This window comes from Ranitomeya variabilis, chromosome 2 (genome assembly GCF_051348905.1).
Source record: "Ranitomeya variabilis isolate aRanVar5 chromosome 2, aRanVar5.hap1, whole genome shotgun sequence".
NCBI classification, from domain to species: domain Eukaryota; kingdom Metazoa; phylum Chordata; class Amphibia; order Anura; family Dendrobatidae; genus Ranitomeya; species Ranitomeya variabilis.
Window position 1 is genome coordinate 351,420,347 of NC_135233.1, and position 27,451 is coordinate 351,447,797.

The 27,451-nt window shown below is 42.1% G+C and overlaps 1 protein-coding gene across 1 annotated transcript in view; it reads left to right on the forward strand.

Annotated features, from left to right (window-relative positions):
• The window catches only part of PRX (periaxin), a 45,920-nt gene extending 25,873 nt beyond the window's left edge, over nucleotides 1-20,047 (forward strand). The window contains exons 4-7 of the mRNA XM_077285581.1: nucleotides 9,537-9,650; nucleotides 10,161-10,320; nucleotides 11,231-11,424; nucleotides 12,321-20,047. Coding sequence (XP_077141696.1) covers nucleotides 9,624-9,650; nucleotides 10,161-10,320; nucleotides 11,231-11,424; nucleotides 12,321-18,509 — 6,570 coding nt within the window. The 5' untranslated portion in view covers nucleotides 9,537-9,623 and the 3' untranslated portion in view covers nucleotides 18,510-20,047. The remainder of the gene's footprint in view (nucleotides 1-9,536; nucleotides 9,651-10,160; nucleotides 10,321-11,230; nucleotides 11,425-12,320) is intronic.
• The last annotated feature ends 7,404 nt before the right edge of the window (nucleotides 20,048-27,451 follow it).

The following is a 27,451-nucleotide window of genomic DNA, read 5'->3' on the forward strand; positions in this document are numbered from 1 at the left end:
TGCCAGGGGTGGGATCCTGGCAGAGGCTTGGCATTGAAAGAACGTAACGGGACCGTGCCTGCTCAGAATAGCGGCGGTGCCCTAAGAAAGGATTAGAAGCGAGATAGATTGTGCTGAGTGAGAAACGAAATCAAGCAGAAGGAGAATACCAGCAGGGGTTTTGTTGAAAGAGGCAGCACCTTGCTGAGGCGCATTACCGGTGGCCGGAACGCCGAGGGAGTGGAATAATATACAGCTTTAAGCCATACTCCAAACAGCGGCAGGACAGTCAGTCTCAGGCGGGCTGTCTACCACATATCACCTATGAAGTCTTGGGGGGCAATTGCGGGAGAGGGGCGTCTCTAGGGTCCCGGAAGAACTCCAGGCCTACCTGACAAACGGGTGCCGTTCTTACTGTAACATCAGGAAGGGACGGAAGATTAGCAGAAGATCAGTTAATCGAGTTGTGAGGGAACTTAAGAAACAGACACAACAGTTGTGGGGTACTTTCCGTAAGCACAGCAGGGAAGGACTACAACACAAAGCGCTAAGAAGGAAGGCACTGATTTCCACCTGTGAGGAGAACTCTGGAAGTGCCATTGGACCGGCCGGACTTGCGCAGCCTGGTGGACCGGATTCTGGACTGAGGACCGAGAGATCTCCAGTAAAGAGGTAAAGAGACTGCAACCTGGTGTCCTCGTTATTTACCGCGACCTGCACCCCACAACTGCACCGCTATACCACCGTTAACAGCACCTATTTGCAATGGACGTCCCCCACTGACAGACAGGGCCACGGACCGGGTCTAGCCACCGTGACAACCCCAGGACTGAGATCCCAGAGGCCCGGCTCCGGGTACCCCTCGGCCCTGCGGCGGTGTGGGGGCGCTCCAAATCTTGGCGTCACGAACAGGATCTACTTAAGCCTGAAGAATCAGGTCATGTGTGCCTAAAGACTGTAATTTACTGTACTTGAACCGTACTTTATTGAAAAGACTGTGTGTTGTGCCATTTGCCGCCAAAATCCGCCGCCATTGCAGCGCTGAGGAGAGCGCAGGAAGAGAAGAGGGGCGTGGAGTGGGCGTAGACAAGTTGGAGAGCGCGAACAGCAATGGCCGCCCAGTCTAAATATTTCTGTGTGTTGAGGACGTGCCCGTCAACAGCTGAGGTCCGCCTCCTGATCCTGGCCGGAGGGTGGAGACCATGGGGACGGGGCCGCCCACGGAAGAGACCGCGGGAAGAAGACGCGGGAAAAGAACAAGAAATGGCGGCACCAGGAGCACAGCGCGGAGCTGACCCGGCCCAGTCCGAGGCCGCACAAGCTGGGACAGGCTCCGAAACGCCAACGCTGCGGGGTCTGACCCTCACCGAGTCACTGTTGGGCCGACCCCCTGTGCCACTGTCCGAAGAATGTGTGGCTGCAGCCGAGGCCCGACAGCTGGCCCGCCGCCTGAAGGCTGATGCCCGTGCCCTCACCCGGGTGGGCCAGCCCACCGAGATCAAGTTGTCTCCTGTTGCTGCTTACCCGGCCGCGGCGGAAGGTACGCTACCCGCACCGGGCCTGAAAATCATGCCGGATGCTGAGCACTTACGGCGTCTTATGGCAGAGTGGCGGAGCCGGCCCCAGGCGGAGCAAGTTAATGTGATTAGTGTTCCGGAGATTCCGTCCTCACACTGGGGTGTGGTGGTGGCCTTTAACCCCCGGTATGGAAGAGGGGTGATCCAGGAAATTGGAGAGCCGCTGCAGATCCGCGTGGACCGGGAGGAGGTGGAGCCTTGCAGCGGAAGGTTCGATCGTGACCTGGAGCCGGGAGACGCCGTCACCTACACGAGGTGGAGAAGGGGCACTGGAGAGACGGGCTGGTTCGCCCGAGGTGTCCAACGATGCGTCGCCCTCCAGGCTGCGGCGGGAGCACCGGAAGGAGATAATCCCGTAGGGAAGGCAGCGGGACCCGGCCCCGAGGAATCGCGAGAAGCTCGGCCTCGCCGTGCCCCGGAGGGACGGGTGCACCTGCCGACAAGGAGGACCTCCCGGCGAGGGATTTTATCGTTACTGGGACCGGAACGGCGTCCTGGCTCACCGGTGCGATCTGTTGGCCTGGTGAGGCCGGATAAGAGGTCGCCTCCCGCAGAACCCCAGTAAGATTTTATTGCTTCTAAAATGTAAATAGTTACTGTTTGTTCTTTAAGTTGCTGCTAAACCCGTCCAGGGTAAACTTTAAAAAGGTGACCCCTTTGTTGACCCGGGGTCACTATTGTTGTTCTCTTGAAGTTTTGCACAAAGTTACACAAACTGCGAAATCATGGACTGTGCATGATTTGAACTTTCTTGTAAATAGTTTGCACCTTCTTAAAGGTGCTTCCTACTGGTTTTGTTTAAAGACATTTTGCGAAGATACCATTCCGGAGCCTTTGCATGGACTGGTAGGCTGAGAAGAAGAGCTACCTCAGAAAGACTTGATCTCCTCTTAAAGGGGAGGTTAGAATTGAACTTGAAAGTGATACTGTTTTAGAACAGTAATGTCAAGATAATGCTTTGAAGGAAATGTAACTGTTTTTCATGGAAAAGTTATGTGTGTTTAATTTGTTTAAAATGTGAGACCTAGATAATGTTCTTTGAAGAGAAATATGTAGAAAGCCCGTAGGGGTAGATGTAGAGTTCCGTTTAACTAAAAGTAAAGAAGTAATAACGAAGGTGAGGATAGAAGGTAAACCCTGCGTCCCCATAGAAAGTTAGTTCGTTACTAAGGACAGAAAGTAGACCCGTAGGGGTTAGTGAGTGAGTCCTTATAGGAGCCAAGCAGAGTGGGCTCCATGCTCTCAAATTGAAAGGAATGTTATGTCTATACTATGTATAGTAGAGAAAGGCAGTAGGCCCTGGCTGAACGGGGCGGTCCTGTAAAAGAAAGGAGAGGCAGTAGGTCTGGTGCCATAGGGACAGGCGGTCCTGCAGGTTCAAAGTAGGAGAATGTGAAGTTACCTTGCCCTGTAATGTGATTATAGGAAGGCCTTTGGTAAACTAAGAGTGTATGTTTCCTAAAGGCAATATTAATTTATTGTTCCAGCATTTGCACTTAGTAGAATACCCGGTTGGGTAATGAGAGTTAATTGTAGCTTTTTGCTATGATATTTGATTATGTTTTGTAACGTTAAAGTGTCCTCACCTCCCATAAAGGGAAGCCTGTTCAAGTATGCTTATTGTTTTGCACTCAACAAATTTGTATGTCTTTTTGCTAACCTGTATTGTTGTTTTCTTCCCAGTCCCGGAGTACTGTGTTTAACCAGGGGGGAGTGCAGCGCCCCAGAGTCCTGGTCGTTGCAGTACTGTGGCTCCGCCACTAAGGGGAGCCACGGTGCGTTCAATGGCACTGAAGGAGTTCCTCCAATCAGGTATCACAGACACCAATATGTTTCACAGCCGGGCCTCCGGGGGGAGGTAAGGGTGCTATTCATTAGGCCACTCCCCACCATAGTGGGTAAACTGGGGGTCAGGCAGGAAGTTAGTGGAGAAAGCTGACTGGATCGAACGAAGCAACACCTAGTGAGAGAGGGGGTTGTGGAGGAAGAGACAGTAGGGTCTCTGCCAGGGGTGGGATCCTGGCAGAGGCTTGGCATTGAAAGAACGTAACGGGACCGTGCCTGCTCAGAATAGCGGCGGTGCCCTAAGAAAGGATTAGAAGCGAGATAGATTGTGCTGAGTGAGAAACGAAATCAAGCAGAAGGAGAATACCAGCAGGGGTTTTGTTGAAAGAGGCAGCACCTTGCTGAGGCGCATTACCGGTGGCCGGAACGCCGAGGGAGTGGAATAATATACAGCTTTAAGCCATACTCCAAACAGCGGCAGGACAGTCAGTCTCAGGCGGGCTGTCTACCACATATCACCTATGAAGTCTTGGGGGGCAATTGCGGGAGAGGGGCGTCTCTAGGGTCCCGGAAGAACTCCAGGCCTACCTGACAAACGGGTGCCGTTCTTACTGTAACATCAGGAAGGGACGGAAGATTAGCAGAAGATCAGTTAATCGAGTTGTGAGGGAACTTAAGAAACAGACACAACAGTTGTGGGGTACTTTCCGTAAGCACAGCAGGGAAGGACTACAACACAAAGCGCTAAGAAGGAAGGCACTGATTTCCACCTGTGAGGAGAACTCTGGAAGTGCCATTGGACCGGCCGGACTTGCGCAGCCTGGTGGACCGGATTCTGGACTGAGGACCGAGAGATCTCCAGTAAAGAGGTAAAGAGACTGCAACCTGGTGTCCTCGTTATTTACCGCGACCTGCACCCCACAACTGCACCGCTATACCACCGTTAACAGCACCTATTTGCAATGGACGTCCCCCACTGACAGACAGGGCCACGGACCGGGTCTAGCCACCGTGACAACCCCAGGACTGAGATCCCAGAGGCCCGGCTCCGGGTACCCCTCGGCCCTGCGGCGGTGTGGGGGCGCGCCACTTGTGACTCGGATAAACTTATCCTCAGAAGAAGAGGTGACTCTTGGTCTTCCTTTCCTGGGCGGTCCTCATGTGAGCCAGTTTCTTTGTAGTGCTTGATGGTTTTTGCCACTGCACTTGGGGACACTTTCATAGTTTTCCCAATTTTTCGAACTGGCTGACCTTCATTTATTAAAGTAATGATGGCCACTCATTTTTCTTTACTTAGAATTTGTATTATGGCAAGAAAAAAGCAGCTAACAGTCTATGCAGTAGGACTATCAGCTGTGTATCCACTAGACTTCTGCACAACACAACTGATGGTCTCAACACCATTTATAATTCAAGAAATCCCACTTATTAAACCTGACAGGGCACATCTGTGAAGTGAAAACCATTCCCGGTGACTACCTCTTGAAGCTCATCAAGAGAATGCCAAGAGTGTGCAAAGCAGTCATCAAAGCAAAAGGTGGCTACTTTGAAGAACCTAAAATATATGACACATTTTCAGTTGTTTCACACTTTTTTATTAAGTATGTAATTCCACATGTGTTAATTCATAGTTTTGGTGCCTTCATTGTGAATGTACAATTTTCATAGTCATGAAAATACAGAAAAATCTTGAAATGAGGTGTGTCCAAACTTTTGGTCTGTACTGTGTGTGTATATGTATGTGTATATATGTATATATATATATATATATATATATATATATATATATATATATATATATATATATATATATATATATATATATATATATATATATATATACACTCACTGGCCACTTTATTAGGTACACCTGTCCAACTTCTTGTTAACACTTAATTTCTAATCAGCCAATCACATGGCGGCAACTCAGTGCATTTAGGCATGTAGACATGGTCAAGACAATCTCCTGCAGTTCAAACCGAGCATCAGTATGGGGAAGAAAGGTGATTTGAGTGCCTTTGAACGTGGCATGGTTGTTGGTGCCAGAAGGGCTGGTCTGAGTATTTCAGAAACTGCTGATCTACTGGGATTTTCACGCACAACCATCTCTAGGGTTTACAGAGAATGGTCCGAAAAAGAAAAAAAATCCAGTGAGCGGCAGTTCTGTGGGCGGAAATGCCTTGTTGATGCCAGAGGTCAGAGGAGAATGGGCAGACTGGTTCGAGCTGATAGAAAGGCAACAGTGACTCAAATCGCCACCCATTACAACCAAGGTAGGCCTAAGAGCATCTCTGAACGCACAGTGCGTCGAACTTTGAGGCAGATGGGCTACAGCAGCAGAAGACCACACCGGGTACCACTCCTTTCAGCTAAGAACAGGAAACTGAGGCTACAATTTGTACAAGCTCATCGAAATTGGACAGTAGAAGATTGGAAAAACGTTGCTTGGTCTGATGAGTCTCGATTTCTGCTGCGACATTCGGATAGGTAGGGTCAGAATTTGGCGTAAACAACATGAAAGCATGGATCCATCCTGCCTTGTATGGAGCATCTTTGGGATGTGCAGCCGACAAATCTGCGGCAACTGTGTGATGCCATCATGTCAATATGGACCAAAATCTCTGAGGAATGCTTCCAGCACCTTGTTGAATCTATGCCACGAAGAATTGAGGCAGTTCTGAAGGCAAAAGGGGTCCAACCCGTTACTAGCATGGTGTACCTAATACAGTGGCCGGTGAGTGTATATATATATATATATATATATATATATATATATATATATATATATATATATATATATATATATATATATATATATATATATATATATATATATATATATATATATATATATATATATATAATGGCCAAAAGTATTCACACCCCTGCAGTTCTGTCAGATAATACTCAGTTTCTTCCTGAAAATGATTGCAAACACAAATTCTTTGGTATTATTATCTTCATTTAATTTGTCTTAAATGAAAAAAACAAAAAGAATTGTTCTAAAGCCACATATATATATATATAATTCCACACCAAACATAAAAAAAGGGGGTGGACAAAAGTATTGGCACTGTTCGAAAAATCATGTGATGCTTCTCTAATTTGTGTAATTAACAGCACCTGTAACTTACCTGTGGCACCTAACAGGTGTTGGCAATAACTAAATCACACTTGCAGCCAGTTGACATGGATTAAAGTTGACTCAACCTCTGTCCTGTGTCCTTGTGTGTACCACATTGAGCATGGACAAAAGAAAGAAGACCAAAGAACTGTCTGAGGACTTGAGAAACCAAATTTTATATTTTTTTAAATTTGAAAAATTACAAAAAGGAAAATGGTCCTATGCAAATGTTTGGGTACCCTGCATGGTTCATACCTAGTAGCACCCCCTTTTGCAATTATCAAAGCTTGTAAACACTTTTTTTGGAGCCTGCCAAGAGTATTTCAGTTTTTGTTTGATATATATTTTCATCCATTCTTCCTTGAAAATTCTTCCAGTTCTGTGAGATTCCTGGGCCGTCTTCCATCCTCTGCTATTTTGAGGTCTAGCCACAGATTTTTGATGATCAGATCAGGGGACTGTGAGGGCCATTGTAAAACCTTCAGCTTGCACCTTTTGGGATTGTCTATTGTGGATTTTGACTTGTGTTTGGGATCGTTATCCATTTGCAGAAGCCATCCACTTTTCAACTTCATCTTTTTTTTTTTTTTACCAGGTTATGTTTATACCAAGAATTTGTTGAAATTTAATTGAATCCATTCTTTCCTCTACCTGTAAAATGTTCTCCATGCTATTGTCTGCAACAAAACCCCAAAGCATGATTGATATACCCCCATTCTTAATGGTCGGTGAGATGTTTGTTTCCTGAAATTCTGTGCCTTTTTTCTCCACATATACCTTTGATCATTGTGGCCACAGAGCTTTATTCTAACCTCATTGGTCTACAGAAAATATTTCCAAAATGCATCAGGCTTGTTTAGATGTTCTTTTGCATACTTCTGATGGTGAATGATATGGTGAACATGCAGGAGAAGTTTTCTTCTGATGACTCTTCCATGTCTCTGAACAGGAAAACAATGTACCACAACTCCAGAGTCTGCTAAATCGTTCTGAAGGTCTTTTGTAGTCAAGTGAGGGTTCTCATTTTCTTCTTTTGTAATCGTACGGGCAGCTCTCATTGAAATTTTGCTTGGTCTTCCAGACCTTATCTTCAGCTCCACTGTTCCTGTTAACTGCCATTTCTTAATTACATTTGGAACTGAAGAAAGGGAAACTATAAAATGCTTTGCCAACTTCTTAGAACCTTCTCCTGCTTTCTGGGGCTCCACCATTTTCTTTTTCAGAGTGCTAGGCAGCTGCTTAGAAGAACCCATGGTTGCTGTTTTTCGACACAAGGTTAGAGGAGGCTGAATTTTTATAAAGCTGGAAAATTTGCATCACCTGGCCTTTCCTAACGATGATAGTGAACCAGCCATAACCCTAACAGGCTAATTAAGATCTGAAACCTTGGTCAAAGGGTCAAAGTTATCTGAGCACACGAATCTTCAAGGATGTACAAAATTTTGCATCAGCTCGTTTTCCTTTTTGTAATTTTTAAAATTTAAGAAATGACTGTGTGATATACAGTATATAATATGTATAATTTTTTTTTTTTTTTGCCTAAAATACAAAGGAAATGTGACATCTTTAACTTTAACCCTCTCAGAGATCATTTCATCTTCAACTTGTTTAATTGTTCACTATAACAGTAATTATGAGCAGGGGTGCTCAAATTTTTATATGCCACTGTATGAACTAATAAAAACAGCAGCAGCTTGAAAACATGCAGATGTCATGTCCAGCCTACACTCACCGGCCACTTTATTAGGTACACCATGCTAGTAACGGGTTGGACCCCTTTTGCCTTCAGAACTGCCTCAATTCTTCGTGGCATAGATTCAACAAGGTGCTGGAAGCATTCCTCAGAGATTTTGGTCCATATTGACATGATGGCATCACACAGTTGCTGCAGATTTGTCAGCTGCACATCCCAAAGATGCTCCATACAAGGCAGGATGGATCCATGCTTTCATGTTGTTTACGCCAAATTCTGACCCTACCATCCGAATGTCGCAGCAGAAATCGAGACTCATCAGACCAAGCAACGTTTTTCCAATCTTCTACTGTCCAATTTCGATGAGCTTGTACAAATTGTAGCCTCAGTTTCCTGTTCTTAGCTGAAAGGAGTGGTACCCGGTGTGGTCTTCTGCTGCTGTAGCCCATCTGCCTCAAAGTTCGACGCACTGTGCGTTCAGAGATGCTCTTAGGCCTACCTTGGTTGTAACGGGTGGCGATTTGAGTCACTGTTGCCTTTCTATCAGCTCGAACCAGTCTGCCCATTCTCCTCTGACCTCTGGCATCAACAAGGCATTTCCGCCCACAGAACTGCCGCTCACTGGATTTTTTTTCTTTTTCGGACCATTCTCTGTAAACCCTAGAGATGGTTGTGCGTGAAAATCCCAGTAGATCAGCAGTTTCTGAAATACTCAGACCAGCCCTTCTGGCACCAACAACCATGCCACGTTCAAAGGCACTCAAATCACCTTTCTTCCCCATACTGATGCTCGGTTTGAACTGCAGGAGATTGTCTTGACCATGTCTACATGCCTAAATGCACTGAGTTGCCGCCATGTGATTGGCTGATTAGAAATTAAGTGTTAACAAGAAGTTGGACAGGTGTACCTAATAAAGTGGCCAGTGAGTGTATATTACTGGCAGGGGCACTGCCAGAGGAGAAAAATCTGAAACTTACAATACCTGCAAACTGCATATCAACGGGTCGGAAAATGAAGATTGCAGATTGAAACTTAGTGCAATTTTATCTCCGTCTCAGACCGTCTTGATCTTTCCTTTCCTGTTTTATTCGGTGGCAGTATGTCTTAAGTGTTACATCAACAAGAAAGTCTTTTCCAAATTAATTTCTTTGGCATTTCCTGTGCTGGCGTTTCTTTGGCTTCTTGCGAAGAAATTCTCTCCTCACTTCCCCAAATTATAAAACAAGACTGGATTGAACTAAAGTCTATAGATTACATAGGTGAAGCTTTTAAAAGGTGCTACTAGTAGCACTGATATGTATGCATGCCAACAATGGCGATGGTTCCCAAAATGATAATGGTGGTTATGGTCTTTGATTAGACTTTTTTTTTTTTCAGGCACAAAAAGAGAAACTACACGCAGAGTTAAAGAAAGTTTTGCTTCTGAAAGGGCAGAAAAACTCCGCAGAACAAGAGGAACCCAAGATGGAGACTAATGTGAAGATCACAGAAGTGAGATGTCAGAGAGTATGATATTCCCACAGATGTCCCCACAGGACCCCGATACAATACGATGACCACTAGAGCCCCCCCATACAGTATGCTGTTTCCGCAGCCCCAAAAAACATTAAGATCTCCCACAACCCTCAATACAGTATGATAGCTGCCACAAGTAATGACTGACAAAATGTACAAAAAAAAATACTCACCTTGCCTAGTTCCCCCAAAGTGCTGCTCTGTTTTGTGCAATGTGTGGACAGCAGACACAATCTAGTGATGACATCGTGCCTGCTTTCCTGAGTCTCAGATGCTAAAGGCTGAATGTTGGAGCGGGGGGTTCCCAATTCATTATTACATTCAATGGCAGCCACGTGGTCATCCTCTTTCAGTGGCTCACCACTGACTGCAACCAACTAAACCGCCAGTGTAAGAAAAAGAATAATTTTCAGTAGCTGCTACGTGCAGACAAACTTGTAAATATTTCTAGGTTGCTTTGGTTAACATCTTGTCATCTTTCTCCAGGAGAAGTTAAGAGCTTCAGAGTTGGTGGAGGTGATTGTAGAAACTGAGGCACAGGCTGGAATGTCCGGTATAAGCATCTCGGGAGGAGGCAGAGATGGACTCTTCATTTCAGATGTCATCAAGGACTCCCCTGCCGCCAAAAATTTGTCTCTGCTTCAAGGTAAATATTGTTTAGAGTCATGTGTGTATGTGCCATACTGGAAGAAAATGTAGTAGCTACAGGGCCCTTGAGTATACAGAGAGAAGGTCAACATCATGTATTATAACTAGTGATTATTATTATTATTATTTATTGTTATAGCGCCATTTATTCCATGGCGCTTTACATGTGAAAAGGGGTATACATAATAAAAACAGGTACAATAATCTTAAACAATACAAGTCATAACTGGTACAGGAGGAGAGAGGACCCTGCCTGCGAAGGCTCACAATCTACAAGGGATGGGTGAGAATACAATAGTGATGAGAACTTAATCCCTTTTGAGGGATTTCCTGCCCTATCCCAGTTGCTTACTTGATTGCCTTTTGCTGCATCCGGGTGCAAATGAATGGGTAGGTGGCTGTGCATGCTCGGCTGTGCTCATGAAGTACATCCTTGGAAGTAAATAGCGAGAACGGCTTAGATATGTGGCCACTTTACCATTCATTTTTTACCTGGATTCTAACCAGGCAGGACAAGGAGTCCAGGAACTCTCTAGGTTGGAGACAGAGACTCAGAGATGGGACATGCACCAAGCAGACATAATTTTATACTGTAGATATACCTTAAATGTCTGAGGTAGGAAGACTAATTTAAGGAAAACCAGCACACATTCTTTCTATGATGTTTAGTGGTGGTTTCTATTAGTGGGACTCTCCTCTTTACATACCCTGGTTAGGATATACAGGTTCCTACGTGTATAAGAGATAATTATGAACCAGGCATTATATAAATAATGCACTAAAAACTTCACATGATATACCCATCACCAAAAGTATGATCTGGATATACAGGTGGTCTGCTCGAAGAGGTGGTCTTTTGGAGAGGTATTAATATAGGTACCTTTTGCTTATAATACTTTTTTTCACAGGGGACCAGATCATCAGTGCCAGAGTTTTCTTTGAAAACATTAAATATGAAGATGCCTTGAGGATCCTCGAGTATGCCGAACAATATAAAGTCTCTTACTGCTTAAAAAGGACAGTGCCGTCTAGTGATGTTACAGTGTCTCCAAGCTCCGGGAGTGTGGAAGTGAAGGGTCCAAAAGCTAAGATGCCAAAATTGGTAAGTTATTCCATAGATTAAACAAAATTATTTATGTTGTGTGACACTGTTGGTGGAAATATTTGATATTTATATACAAGATACAGTGAAGGAAATAATTATTTGATTCCTTGCTGATTTCGTAAGTTTGCCCACTGACAAAGACATGAACAGTCTATAATTTTAACATTCAGAGATAGAATATCAAAAATAAAATCCAGAAAATCACATTGTATGAACTATATAAATTTATTTGCATTTTGTAGTGAGAAATAAGTATTTGATCCCTCTGGCAAACAAGACTTAATACATGGTGGCAAAACCCTTGTTGGCAAGCACAGCAGTCAGATTTTTTTTGTAGTTGATTATGAGGTTTGTGCACATGTCAGGAGGAATTTTGGTCCACTCCTCTTTGCAGATCATCTCTAAATCACTAAGATTTTGAGGCTGTCGCTTGGCAACTCGGAGCTTCAACTCCCTCCATAAGTCTAGAGACTGGCTAGGCCACTCCATTACCTTAATGTGCTTCTTTTTGAGCCTCTCCTTGTTTGCCTTGGCTGTATGTTTTGGGTCATTGTCTTGCTGGAAGACCCAGCCACGACCCATTTTTAATGTCCTGGCGGAAGGAAGTAAGTTGTCACTCAGGATTTTACGGTACATGGCTTCATCCATTCTCCCGTTGATGCTGTGAAGTAGTCCTGTGCCCTTAGCAGAGAAACACCCCCAAAACATAATGTTTCCACCTCCATGATTGACAGTCAGAACGGTGTTCTTTGGGTCATAGGCAGCATTTCTCTTCCTACAAACACGTCGAGTTGATTTAGAAATGATTTGTAATTTCTAAATCTGTAATTTCTAAATGAACCTATTCATTTCATATAATACATATATTTCCTAATATTTTTTCATTTTTTCAGTCTGTCAAAAGCCTGACACCCGTGAAGAAGAAAAAAAAGAAGGTTTCAAGTCAATTTACTGACTCAGAAGCTTCCATAGAAGCCGTAAAAGGTTCAGAACTTTCAGCTGCGAGCTTGGACATTCCACCAGTAGATGTTGAATTTTCCTTCCCCAAATTTTCCAAAATTCTAAAAACCAAGGGAAGTACAGAAGCCACTGCTGGAACTAAAAGTACAGAGACTACCACCAAAGTAACCACCACAGAACAAAAAAGGCTGAGGATGAAGTTCCCAAGGCTTAGAGTCAAAGATGCAGCAGCTGTTGGGGGACATTCAGTGGATGTTTCAGAGTCCAAAGATGTTTCAGTTAAAGACAAGTCTGCAACTCAAGTTGGTATTTCTGTTCCTAAAATAAAGAAGCCAAAAGTTGATGTTACAGTGGCCAAACCAGATATTACGTTTGCAGCACCAAAGATTGAAATTGCAGCACCAAAGATTGAAGTTGCAACACCAAAGATTGGAACAGAAGCCAAGGAAGAGAAAGTTTTTAAGACTCCTCAACTGGAACTTGATATACCACTAACACACATGAAGAGTGAGATAGAGATTTCTGAAAGGATAAAGGCACCAGGCCTAAGCACCTCAATTAATATTCCAGATGTTGAAATTAAGATGCCAGTGACTTCTGGTGAAGTGGAAACACCAGAGGCAAAAATAAGCTTGCCTTTCTTATCCAAAGTTGGAATCTGTACACCACAATTAGAAAAAGAGCAAGAAGTTTCTCTTCTAGTCGATGGATGGTCAAAGACTGAAACCAAATTACCTTCAGTTGAAATAGCAGCACCTAAATTAGACATTGACTTAAGTATACCAAAAGTTGATGGTTCAGTGGAAGTCGAAACACCAGACTCTACTAGTCAAGGCCTACAGATCAAACTACCAAAGTTTAGCATGTTCACTAAAACTACAGAAGTAACCCCTCCTCAAGTCAAAAAAGAGATTAAGGGAAAAGTTTTAGAGGAAAAGTTAAAAATGCCTTCTGCTAAGTCTCCACCAATTGGTATTTCTCTTCCTAAAGGGAAACTTGAAGGAGATAGTCCTGATAGTCAAAAGAGAAGTACCCTAAAGTTTCCATCTATAGACATCTCTGCACCAAAAGTGGACCTAGACTTATCTGTGGAGTCAGAAGAACTTTCTGTTGAACCTATTCAGGTTCCAGATGTGTCCCTTAAAATGCCAAAAATAAGTACCCCGAAGATAGGCATGAAAGTTAAGGATGCCTATGCTGGCACTATTCCACAAACAGATATGAAGTCTGAGAAAGTTGAAGCAGAAAGTACTATTGAAATTCCAGATGTTACACTAAAAATGCCCAAAATAGGTCTTCCTAAATTGGGCTTAAAGAATGATGTCCAGGATGTTGAGTCAGAAGTGGCAGCTCAGAAAGGTGAACATGAAGAATTTAAACTGAAAGGTCCTAAACTGAAACTACCAAGTCTTGGAGGTTTCCTGAGAAAAGAAAAGACTGAGGTAGATGGATCAGATTCTTCTTTAGAAGCTGAAGGAAAATTAAAGTTTCCTGCAATTAAGATACCATCAATTGATATTTCATTACCAAAAGTCCAAGACAGTGAGCCAACTAAACTAGAGGGCACCCTCCCCACAGTTAAGATTGATAAAAAAGCATCAGAATTAGAGGGTACAGACTTGAAGTTTAAAATGCCCAAAGTTTCCTTGCCAAAGTTTGATGTGACAACAAAACTTGGAAAACCTGACATGTCTCCTCCAAAGTTCGGAATTCACATGCCTACTACTGATGTGAAATTAAAAAGTGAGAAAGTAAAAGAAGAAAAAATAATTACTTCCGACTTGGATATTTCTGTTCCTAAAACTAAAACATTTGACCTTAATTTACCTTTCCAAAAACCTGACCTAAGTATTTCAGGAGAGAAGCCTAAAGTTGCAATCAAGTTTCCAAAAGTAGAGTTGGATTCAATAGCATTTGATGGACAGACTGGAGATTCAAAAGTAGGCATTCCTTCTATTAAAATGCCAACTCTCGAGGTAGATGCTCCTAGCCTTGATATTGATTTAAACTTGCCAAAAGCGAAAACTGAAGGAACCGAGGTTTCTATTGAAGACAAAGATACTATGTTCCAGATGCCAAAGATAAATCTTCCTAAACTCAGTGACGTAGCCAAAGATTTAGCCGTTGAACTTGATGTGCCAAAGGTGACAGGCGACATTTATCCACCGCACCTTACTGCAGAAATGAAGACTGGGAAGGACATAGACGATAAGGGACTAAAGATGAGTTTGCCAAAAGTTGAGATCGGACTCGGAAAATCCACCGAGTTTGGTGTTGATGAAATGAAAGAAAAGGCTAAAGTGAAACTTCCTAAAGCAAAACAAGAAAAAACTGTTGTAGAAGATAAAGATGCTAAAGTGAAGTTGCCATCAGTAATTCTTCCATCTCTTGAGATAGATGCACCTAAAATCCTTGATGTGGACATCACTGCAGGCATTCCAGCAGTTGAACTTGATGTGTCTGGGAAAGAAGACTTAGCAGCTGTTTCAGGTGACGTTGAGGCCAAATGGAAAGCACCAAAGTTTTCTTTTCGTAAACTTGGTATTGCTGGATCCAAAGCTAAGAAAGGTGACATAGATGTAAAGACAACAGATACAGAAGGAGACACTGGACTTGCAGTCAAAGGACCAAAAATTAAAATGCCAAAGTTTGGAATAATGTTTCCTAAATCCAAGCAAGATGAGGACGTGGAAATAGATAAAAAAGCTAGCAAAGCCAAAGTGGATGCTTCTGCTGGTCAAACTGACTTATCTTTAGATGGGAAAGTTAAGGTTCCATCAGTTAAACTTCCATCTTTTGATATCTCGGCTCCAAAGTTAGACGTTGATATTGCACTTCCAAAAGGAGATGCTTCTACGGTTACGGACAAATCTTCCGAGATTAATATTGACATTCCAGATGTAAAGTTAAATCTTCCCAAATTTTCCATGCCAAAATTTGGAAAAAGCAAAGAGGATTCAGACATCGAAAAAATTAAAGTTCAAGGTAAAGTTTCTCCATCAAAACCAGTAAAAGCCGGTGAAGCCTCTGGTGAACTAGATGGAAAAAGCGCAGAAGCCAAGGGGAAAGGCAGGGAGCTAAAAATGAAAATGCCTATTATCAAGATGCCTTCATTTGGAATATCAAAAAAAGATACAGATGTTTTTGAGGCAAAAAGTGGAGTGAGTTCTTCAGAAGATAAACCTAAGAAAAGTAAAACAGTTGCACAGGAAGCAAAAGTGTCTCTGGAGACTGAAGGTGGAGATGGAAAGACTTCTTTTATTAAAATACCAACATTTAAAATGTCATCTCCAAAAGTGAAGGCACCAGAGGTAGATCTGACTTTAAAAGGTTCAAAAGAGAATATTCAGATGCCTGATGTCCACATTAAAGTTCCTGATGTTGAGTTACCTACATTTGGAATAAAGAGTGATCGAACAGCTGAAGTGTTACTTTCTAAGACTGAAGACGTAAAGTCTGTGCAACCTAAAGATTCTGACCTGCACCTTGGTGATAAAATAAAGATACCTTCTCTGGAAATATCTGCACCTTCAGCTGCATCTGCATTACTAATTTCTGCTCCATGTGTTAAATCTGACATCTATACATCCATACCAAAAGTAGAAGTTGATGTTTCTGATGCAGACATTATAAGATACGGAGGAGATTTAAAAATACCCATGCTTTCATCCATTGGAGTTTCAGTTCCAGATGTTGAATTAGATATAGGTTTGCCCAAAGTAGGCTTGGAGCACGAAGCTCATGCCCGCATGGAAAAATCATCTGCTAAAATAAAGATGCCTAAAGTTGAATTGCCAAAGCTTGAGGACTTGGAAGCCAAGGTAGACATTAGTGGCATTAAATCTAAAGGCATTGAATATGAAGGAAAAATCAAAGGGCCCAAGTTAAAACTTCCTAATGTTGATATTTCACTTCCAAAAGTAAAATTAGATGAAGATGACATACCATTCATTGAAAGTGACTTTAAAATGCAAGGTTCAAGTACTGAAGTAACTACCACAGAGGGATTCTTCAGTTTGCCATCTGTAGAGCTCCCAAAAATGTCAACTTCCAAAATAAGAGCTCCAGAACTGGAACTAGATATTAGTCTAAGCAAAGAGGATTTGAAAGGGAGTGACTTTCCCAAGTCGTCCAAGGTAGAATCAAGTGGTTCTGAAGGTGAGCAACATGATCTAAAACTCAAGATGCCAAAAATAAAGCTGCCCAAATTTGGTGGCTCTGTGACAGGTGTAGAGGAAGGCCCTATCAAACCAGGTGTGAAGGCTTCCAAAACAGAAGATAGTTCTGAATCTGGAATCATGGGCTTCAAAATAAAAATGCCTAAACTCCAAGTAGGATCTCTTAAAGGGAAAGGATGGGAGGATACAGAGTTAGAAAGTGACCACAAAATTAAAATGGCTGAGAAAGGTGATCTAAAGGTGTCAGATCGTGAAGATTCTGACAATAGCCATACTTTCAAGATCAAAATGCCATCATTTGGAAAATCAAAAGGGACTGCAGAAGCTGGCACAGAACCTTTGCATCCATCTGAAGAGAGTACAGAGTTAAAGCTTAAAATGCCCAAAATCACTTTGCCTGATGTTGGATTTTCAAGGGATGAAGGTGAAAAGACATCAGTGGAAGGTGGTCATACTGATGCAGTTAGCAAGGTTAAAAGCATTGCATCATCAAATATTGAGGAGTTAGAATTAGATGTAGGGTTGAAAATGCCAAAAATTAAGATGCCAACAATTGGTCTACCGGGACGAAAGGGAGATGATGACATGGAGATTTCTCTTGATGAGGAATCCAAGGGTAAGAAATCATTGTTCAAAATGCCAGATGTGGAACTGTCTACTCCAAAGAGTAAAGCACATGGTGAATATGAAGTGGATCAGAAACGATCACAGGACTTAGAAGGTGGCGATTCTCCAAAGAAGAGCAGTAAAATCAAGGAAGAACGCAAACATGACACTATTGAAGAAGATGCTGAAAAGAAATATAAAGTAAAACTACCAAAATTAGAAGTCGGCATACCAAAAGCTGGAGATGTAGAACTTTCTCCACCCAAATTAATGGCAGAGACAAAAGACAGCGAGATCGGTATAAAAGGCTTACGCTCTGAACATGAGTCTGATCAACATGAAGGGAAAAAGACGAAAAAAAATATTTTCTCACTCAGCAAAACCAAGGACAAAAGTGGGGGTCTAATATCATCTGACATAGACACAAGTCCAGAACTGAAGATTAAATTGCCAAAAATAAAAATGAAGCCTTCTTTTGGTCGGTCAAAAGGCAAAGGTAAAGGGTCTGAAGTTAACGGAGAGGAAGAAACAGAAGCAGACTCCAGTGATGTCACTGCTAAGCCTTCAAAAATTAAGTTCCCCAAATTAGGGTTTTCCTCCTCCAAGGGACATTCTGGAGATTTAAATATCAATGGAACATCTGGCCATGTGAATGGTGAGACTGAAGTATCGGCTCAGAATGGATCTCAAGATGGTTTTATAAAAGTTGGTAAACTCAAGTTTCCTAAGGTTGAATTTTCATCACCATACAAGGGCAAAGAAATAGACTCAGAAATGAACCTCAAATTGGTCAAGACAGATGAGCCTGAATCAAAGGATGAAGGTACAGAGAGCTCCTTTTCCTCTAAATTTAAGTCTCCTAAAATCGCTTTCTCTGGTTTTAAGAAAAAAGAGAAGGGTGAAGATCGCATAATTACCTCGTCTGCAAGAACAGAGATGGCAACTATGGAAAATGTGAGTGAGGGTGAATCAAAATCAGGGATGAGTCGTCTCTCTCTTGGATTCCTTTCAAGTAAATCAAAGGGGGAATACACAGTGGACAATAGTGGCATACAGAAAGACAATGTGGGTGACTCCGGTAAAGACAAGTCAACAAAATATAAGATTCCCAAGTTATCTCTGAACTCAAAATTAGGGGCAGAAACAGAATCAAGTAAAGAGATAAAAGAAGAAAGTTCACAAGAAGGTTTCGAAATCAGCCTTCCGCAGGTGAGCTTTACTACCCATCAAGAAGAAGAAACCATGACAGAGGAAGAGACAACCTTGGGCTTTATAAAAGTTACAACAACAAAACAAATCAAGACAGAGACTGTAACAGAGAAGACCCTGGCCATATAAGACAATATGTTTGTTAGCTCAAGGACTTGATTTGCCAACTATCCTGAAATGTTGCAGGCTGCATGTTCCAAAATAATCTCTCCACTCTAATTTTCTCCTGCACCTCAGTAACTACAATGGCGCCCCTCCAAAACTGTCTCAATGAAGGTTACCATACTTGTCTGTGTTTTAATCCTTCTAAATTGATGTGTTTATTATTTAACGCATTACATGCCAGGGTTCTTAGAGGAGGCGTAGACATGTAGATGAAATATGGTGTTTGCTTCACGCTATGCAATATGGACTCTCTAAGAAATACAGTTTTGAGTAGGGTTGTAACTACCATACCATAATCTGAACAGCCACAGATAGTGGAACTGACATCCCCAGGGGCTTAAGTAATATTTTTAGATTTTTCGCTTTTCTAAAACTAAATAATGAGATTGGTCACCCAAATGCTTGGTTTTGAGAAAAAAAAATCGCAGACCATTAGGTGATTTAGGCAAAGTTGAGCATAGAAACTCTATAGGATACATGCATAGCCAGGGTATGGGTACAGTACAATAGTGGGTGGCTTCACACATTTAATAATCTTACCCCACCTTCATAATCCTGCCCAATTATTTTTGTCCCAAGATATTTTTCTTAAAGGATTATTCCCATCTTCATAGTGTATCATCAGACAGTGCTTGTAAAAACAAGCCAAGGCTTTTCATCATTTTCAATTTGTTAAAATGTTCAGTTGTTCCTGAGATATTAAGACTTTTCTTTTGCTTATAGCTTGTTACCTAGGAAATCGACCACCACTGTTAGCTTTTAATATGAGCCAGCTTCAGGGCAGAACTTACAAGCTAGACAGCAAAGGTGGTCGGTTTCCTAGACAACAAGATGTAAATAAAAGTGTTAATATCAAGAATGGCTGCAAATTTTAACAAGTATCAAATTGCAAAAAGCCTTCTTTTCACAATGCCCTTTTATGAATATGAAAATAACCCTTCAAGCAACATCGGAGCTTCTTCCAGTGGAGACAGTAGATAGCTGAACAGGCAGGATTAACAAGGTGCCAAAACAAATCTGTAGGGACTTGGCAAAATGGCTTGTTGTTAAAAAGCACTATCAAACAATACCTATTTATAATTATGGGAATAATCATTCAATTTATGTAAAATTCACATATTTCACTGAGTAACATATGATGAGCTAAGTGATTCTATAGACCGATATTTATATGGAGAACACGCCTTTCTTGGATATTACGCCTTTCTTGGATATTACAAAGAGCATGACTACCGCCATATCTCCACCTAGATTTTAGAATTGCAGCAATGCTATCAGAGATCATTTGAGGTAAGTATAAGATTTATTTTTGGACTTCCACAGGGTCACTTTGGTGTGACCTTCAAATTACGGTAAAAATTCAGTTTAATGTATCCTTCAGAACCACATTTTTGTGTCAAGTAAATGCTCCAACATTACGCCATGTTTTAGCCTTGTATATGGGTGGAGATACACTCTTTATTCTCAACATCTACCATTTTATATAAACTTGCCCCACCTTTTTAACCAAAAAAAAACAACTTAACCAAAAACCTAGTTGCCAGCATATTTTTGGAGATTCTCCTCTTTTGGCAATAAGTAAACATATGAGGCCATCGTGACATAGCGTCCTTCATCACAGCTTTGTCTTTACCTTTATGGTCCTGTGATCTACTCATGAAGAGACATATACTCTCTTTAAATTTATAAAGCCCTTGCTGGGTCACAAAAGCCCAGATACTACTTTTGGAAGTTTTTAGAAACTCCATATAAATTATCAGAGACCCCAAAACCATGGCCAACTTTTGAGAGTCCTTTAGAGCTTTCTTTGACTTGACCTATAAAAGCTACCAGTGAAACTGGGTAATCTTTAAAAAGAAAAGTTCAATGACCTCAACTCATTCTACATTAGTAACTCTTTAACCCAACGCTGTCACTTTCTGCTGAAAATAATTTGCGGTACCCGCGAAGTTTAGGGGTGGTTTCAAGGTTAAGCACAAGTTAGTCCAAGTCTACTTTTCTGAAGATACCGGAGTCTATGTAGCTGTGTGTAGAACATAGGGATTTTTTTTTTCTTTGGGAGGTTAGCGTATGATGCTTGCGTGTGAGAGAGTTTCTTGCCCTGCCGACTGTTGTGATATCTGTGTTCATCATCGATAACAACACATTCATGTAAAGATAACCATGAATCTCTAGAACAGTGATCTCCAACCTGTGGCTCTTTGTCTTTTCATGCTTAGAGTTTTGCAACAGCCGGAGAACCACCGATTGAAGAGCATTGATCTAGAAGTTACTACAAGATGTATAATGTTTTTTTTGTATTTACTATTATTGTTAATTATTAAAAGAAAAAAAATTAAAACTTTATATTTGAAGTGGAATCTATCGTTTTGTAAAGTACCAACTAACCCCCTTCCTGCTTTCTTTTATTTCTATTTTATTTTTTTTTTAAGTAGAGTTTTGATGTAGTAATCCAGTGTTTAATCAGAATGTTTTAATAAATATTTTACTGAAAACCATTAGAAGTGTCCATTTTTGTCTCTCTGGATCATCACCGACAGTAGCAAAATAGTTTTTGTAGTCAGAGATCAGGGTAGCGTGGGCTAGCGAAGAAATCTCAATACCAAATTTTCACAGCTGTAGTTAGAATTAAAATGCCAACATGCTCATAAATACATCAGAGATCACCCATAAATATATATTTTAATCTGGTGCAAATGTAAGGAGGTGGACATACTGCCCATATTCCACTTTTGAAGAAATTGTTGTAATGTGTATTGTGACATGCCTTAGTTGTCACAGTAGTGTGTTCTGCGCGACAGTAGGGAGAGTTAAGGTTTGGGACTAGCCCAGAGTGGGAGGGGATAAGGCGAAGGGACAGACAGGAAGTCAGATAGGGCTTAGCCTGCAGTGGAAGCAGACCTAAGGTCGGACAAGTCAGCAGAGCTGCGTGACGTGCGTGTCCCTAACATGAGTTGAGACCGAGGCAGTGGATAGCGAGATCCGGAGTAGAGACAAGGAAAAGTGACAGAAAGACAGAGTAATGCACTGGAGAATGGTCCTGAGATGGGAAGCCTAGAAGCAGGAAAAACAATGTAGAACTGCTGGTTAAGGACAGGACTCACTTACTGGACTGTAGTCCTGTGCTGGGTTGTGATGAAGGTGGAGGAACTTGGGGACAAAAGCAAGTAAGCCTGGAAGAGGTAGAGTGACCGTGTGTGAAAATGCTCCATGTTGTAAAGGAAACTTTCTTGAAGTTATGCCCTCGCTATCTATTGTACATAACTGTTCAGTAAAAAACTTTAATGCGGACTGGTGGTCTCACTCATTGAACCTCTCAGCAGATAGTCCTGGACAGCAGAAGTCACCGGCATCACGCAGCCTGCAAGAGCCCCCGAAGACAAAGTCCACACACCCAACCAGGACCCCCATCTTCGTGTGCAAGGGGCGTGAAAGACTGGTACCTCGTCCACGACTAATGCCGTGCACCACATTACATAAATTACGCTTTTCTCCTGAATCTGGTGGTTTTCTTTTGTTCCAGCTCTTCTCCATTCCTGAGATATCACCCCTAGTCCCTGTGTATAAATCTAGTATTTTCATCAAAGGGGAGCATGGTCCTTGACTTTTCTTGAGGATCACAGCTTATTTGATAAAAAAAAATACTAGATTTACATACAGGGAAGACGGGACCATGTCTCAGAAGCGGAGAGAAGCTGGAACAAAAGAAAAACAACACCGGATTCCGGACTATAGCAGCATTTACCCCATTTCTTACAAGGACAATGCTAATCCAGCGGTTGAGAAAAATAGTTATCCTCTGAAAGACACTGGTTGCTGGAACAATGGGCTTTGCAGACAGAGTCCTTTGCAGCCAGTCTGTCTCGTATAGCTCAGTTCTTGGGCTGAAGACAATTTTCCCTAGCTGAACTTTTTCTAAAAAAGTTTTAAATTTTAGCATCCTGTTTCTGCGGAATTCATACATAATGTATATTAGGACATCATTATCGCCATTTTTGTTTGTTATGAAATCAACACTCGCAGGCCATTAATAGGGTTGCCACATGAAGATAACCCTCGTCCATATGTTCTGTTTGGACCTATGGATGACATAGTAAGGATATAGTATGAGTAGGCAGCACACTTTCAATAGGATGCCCAGTTGTGCCCCTTTAAAGAGAACGTATAATTTACCAAAAATGTAATTTTTTTGACCTGGTGTAAATGTCGCTGTTCTCCTGAATCAGGCACTGTTTTTCTTTTCTTCCTGCTCCTCTCCATTCCTGAGATATGACCCCCTCTTCTCTGCATGTAAATCTAGTCTTTAGAGCTACCGAGGCGTGATTCTTAATTATTCCTGTGGGCGTATTCAACAAAACCACGCCCAGTTCACTAAAAGACTATATTTATATTCAGGGAAGAAGAGCCGATATCTCAGCAATGGAGAGGCGCAGGAACGAAAGAAAAACAACGCTAGAATCGGGAGAATGGCGGCATTTGCTGCAGGTAAAAAAACCCCAACATATTTATGGCAAGTGACAGATCCTTTTTAAGTCCAAACTTTTGAGTGATGCTTACCTCCCAAGTATTTTCTTCGGTGTTGCTTCCTTTTTAGGTCCATTTCATTAGGACACGGTGACTCCAGCTTAGCTGTTGTGTCCACTGGAGTTTGAGGATAATCTAAAATCCTGTCCCACCATTGGCTCTGCATACTTCCCTCTCTCTCCACCATGCTTTACACGTTAAAACACCACCAAGTAAATTAGGCTCCATCACACAGTTTGACTTTTAGGAGGTCGCTGGATTTATTTTCAATTTTCACAATGTTATAATACAAATACAGGATTAGATACAAAATCCGGACAGTCAGGATTTGTGATTCTTCATGTTTTTTTAGCTTATAGAATAGACTGGGAAAAGTGAGAATTTTTGAATCTCTTGCGTTTTCTTTAAGAAACCCATAAGATTTTTTTTATATATATATATATATGATGATTTACGAAAGATTGCAAATGGCAGTGTTATTTCTGAGCCTCGTCCCGCGACCCACTTGGTCTTTGAATGGCAGTAATTGACAGAGCCCCACATGTGCTAGTAATATCCAAATCGGTAACAGGACTTTCACCAACTCATAATATGGCCTAATTCACCCACAGTCCACCAGGAGTAACGACTACCTACCCCCTATAGATATATACGTCATCAATGTACCCCACCTATCCTTGTGTGACGGTCTCTGTAGTAGCTCACTGACTGAGGCTCTTTTTTTGCGAGTTGCTTTACAAAAACTGTGCTTGACAATAGTTGATCACTTGCAGTAGTTGAAAGACAAGTTGACGACTTTGGCTATAATTATGTAATTGAGTTGAGGCCCATTTCTATAAATAATATTGCACATCTAACGAGCTTTACTATTGATTAGCTTTTCTTAGTATTGGTCATTATCAATACTGATTAAAATAGTCTTAGTGCCCTGTGGCCTTGTCATTATATAACAAGCACAGCTGTGGATTTTTTTTTGCAGTGGATAAGACCAAGTTGTAATACCAAGTATGGCCACAAGACAATACATGGCGCTGTGCCAAGCAAATAGTGGAAGGGCCACATCAGAGCGCCACATCAACAGATCAGTGGTGGAGTGGAGCTTATTTTTTTTTCAGGACTCTAGTCCAGTGGCCACATCAATAGCCCATTCAGAACCCTGCAGACCTCCTTTTACCTGCCGGCATCCCCAGCACTTCTTCTGATTAGCAAGTCTGGCTTGGCGACATGCACTCATCACACTGCAATGAGTCCACTAATTAGAAGATGCGCCAGAGATTCCAGTAGGAAGGAGGAGGTCTGCAGGGCTCAGGTGCAGAGGGTGCGGAATACCAAGGAGGCCACTGGACCACCAAGGAGGCCATTGGACCACCAACAAGGCCACTGGACCAGGGTCCCGTTCAACTCTAATCAGTGGGGGCTTCACGTATCTGACAATGACCTATCCTAAGAATTGGATATCAATATTGTCCTCCTCTTTAAAATGCTTGTCTGAAAATATAGATACATTTTTTTTAGCCATTTGCCAGACTGAGGCATAGTTGCCACCTGTCCTGGATTTCCCAGGAGTCCTGTGCCAAAAGTGGGCATTTTGTGGGAAGGCATGGACAGGGCTTAAAAAAGAGTTGCCCCTTTTAAAAAAAGAAAAGTTTTTCCTATTTTCTCCATTAGTAATAAAAACAATTAAGGAATTTTTTAAAAAATGTGCTTTACTCATCCTCACCTGGTCTGGCTCAGAGTCTTTACTGCTGCTCCTGGTGCCTGGTATTGTCTGCAGCGCTGACATCACGTCATTAGCACTGCAGCCAATCAATGACATCACAGACTGTCGATGTAGCCTCTGAGCTCACCGATTGGCTGCAGAGCTGTCGACAATAACAGCCACCGGGACGAGAGGTGGAAACTCAGAACTGGACCTGAGAAGGGTGAATAAAGCACACTTTTTTTTTTTAATTACTAATGGAACTTATAGGACATTTTTTTCTAAACGGGGACAACCCCTTTATACATCCCCAGAAATATTGGTAACTATGCGGTGACTCCATTTGTGATACCTGAATACATCCAGCATGTACGGTAAATACACTCTTATACACGCCTGGAATATAATGTAAATGAGGAATTTATACACTTGTACACACGATCCGCGTATAATAATCTATCATGAAGGTAAATGTACACTTTAAACAGACACCTGAGTCAATTCTCCTGAATATGTACAGAGATGTTTATATACACATTATATACGGTTATAGTCTATAGATATATATGGCGGTTAGTCTGTTTTGGGGATGGGTCACAATTTCCCTGGTGTTGAGGATAAAATAAAATTGATTTTTTTATATATATATATAATATATCTCTTTTCTATTTTTTACCCCCTCAAGCTTACAGAACAGCAGATATAATTGTAAACTCTGTCCTCGGGGAATAGCAGGAAAAGGACCAATTATTGATCTCCGCCAGACACATATACAGCAGATAATATATACATACAGACATTGACTGCAAATTCTCTCTGTGCCCAGCAGATGGCGGTCTAACAATACTAATGTTTCACTATCTGGGATGGCGATCGATGGGGGGATTTAAATACATGAGGTCATCTTTAAAAATTGGCTTTTCTTCATGAACAAACTTGTTGGATGCCAAAAACTTATGAAGGACCCTCACTATTACTTCAACCCCCCTCCTCTAGACTCTTCTCAAAGAACTACTTTTTATCTGTACTTCTTAAAGGGAGTCTATCAGCCCAAACTGACAGTAAAACCTAAGTACATAGTCTTACAGGGATACAGCCACTATATAAATAGCATTAATAGTGATTAATTGCTGCCCCCCACTTCTGCAGAAACTGAAGTTTAATTAAACATGACAATTATGGAGCTCAGTGCACCCTGGGTGTGGCCAAATGGCTCAGTGCGCTGCCCACTGGTTTTGCATGTCTCCGCCTCCCTCACTGGTGATGAGCCTTATTGGCTTGCTTGAGCTTTCTCTACAATCACCAGTGAGGGAGGCGGGGACATGCAAATCAAGAGGGTGGAGCGATATATTGAACCTCTTGGCTTCACAGAGGGTGCACCCTAATTGCTTGATTAACATTCAGTGTCCACCGAACAGAGGCGCCGATTAGAATAAACGTGTGATCTTTATAAGGGGCTTTATCTCCCACATGGCTATGTGCTTAGATTATACTCTCAATTTGGGCAGAAACACTCCCTTTAAGTTTTTCTAATCACTATTTTTCCTGATAGTAAGAAACAAAAGCCAGTTTCACACATCCAACTTCCAAGGTCTGAGATCAGATCTTAATGTCCAGATAGGCAGGGGGTCTCCTGTCCAAAACGCAAGGAATTCGTAGGCATATATGAGGCTGTCGATTCCAGGTCAGGAGACTGGTGGTCAGTCCGGACATCGCGGTCTCTACTCGGACTAAGAATGTTGGACGTGTGAAACCAGCCCTGGGGTGATCCCTTACGGAGCCTGTAATTAATGTTTAAATATTCATCATGGGACTTAGAGGGTTATTCCCAATTTACTCTCAGGATAGATGATAATTTGTGGATCGCTGGGGGATGACTGCTGAGTCTCCCACTGGTCCCGAGAATGGAGCTCCGAGATGCCCCGTTGGCCAAGTACAGGGCTTGGCTATCTTCGGCTGTCCAATAGACAATGCATGTACGGCCACCACTCCATCGTAACCGGACATGTGGGGGTTACAGTAATCAGAAAGTTGCCAATTTGGGAATACCCCTTTGGAACCAACATTCTGTTAATATATTTTTGTGGTGGTCCGGGCTGTATTTTACTCACACACAGCTCCAAATCCTCTGCATAGGCACAGACTGTACATGTAAGACATTCATAGCTCATAGTCTAGGACTTCCAACAATTGGGCAGAATACGTTCCCCATACAGCTTAGGACATTTACTAACACCGTAGCTGATTAATGTCAGCCAAATGTGCAGAACTGGCCAACCACCCAGTGTGTATGAGGGGCCCCGACTCTCCTCCAACATCAGATCTCCCGTGTAAACATATGGAAGAAAATGGAGCATGTAGGAAAACTTGGGAAAGGTGAACAAACTAGTCGTGATCCCCCATTGGCGAAACAGTTAAGGGGACGGTCCACTGAACATTTTTTTTTTATAGTGTCTATCACCAATTTCTTTAAGACACTGATAGACGAAGCTAATGACTGCTGTCCTTGTGTCTAATAGATAAAGCTTTGCTACAAGATGATGGTAAGAGATCTGCATCTGGTAGTTAGGTAGGTCTGATGCTACGTGACACGTAGTATAGTGTACCCAGGGCTCCTGTGCTTCATTTGAGATTTCTTTTAAAAAGGCTGACCAAAATGTAGGAGATTTCCTCCAAAAACAGC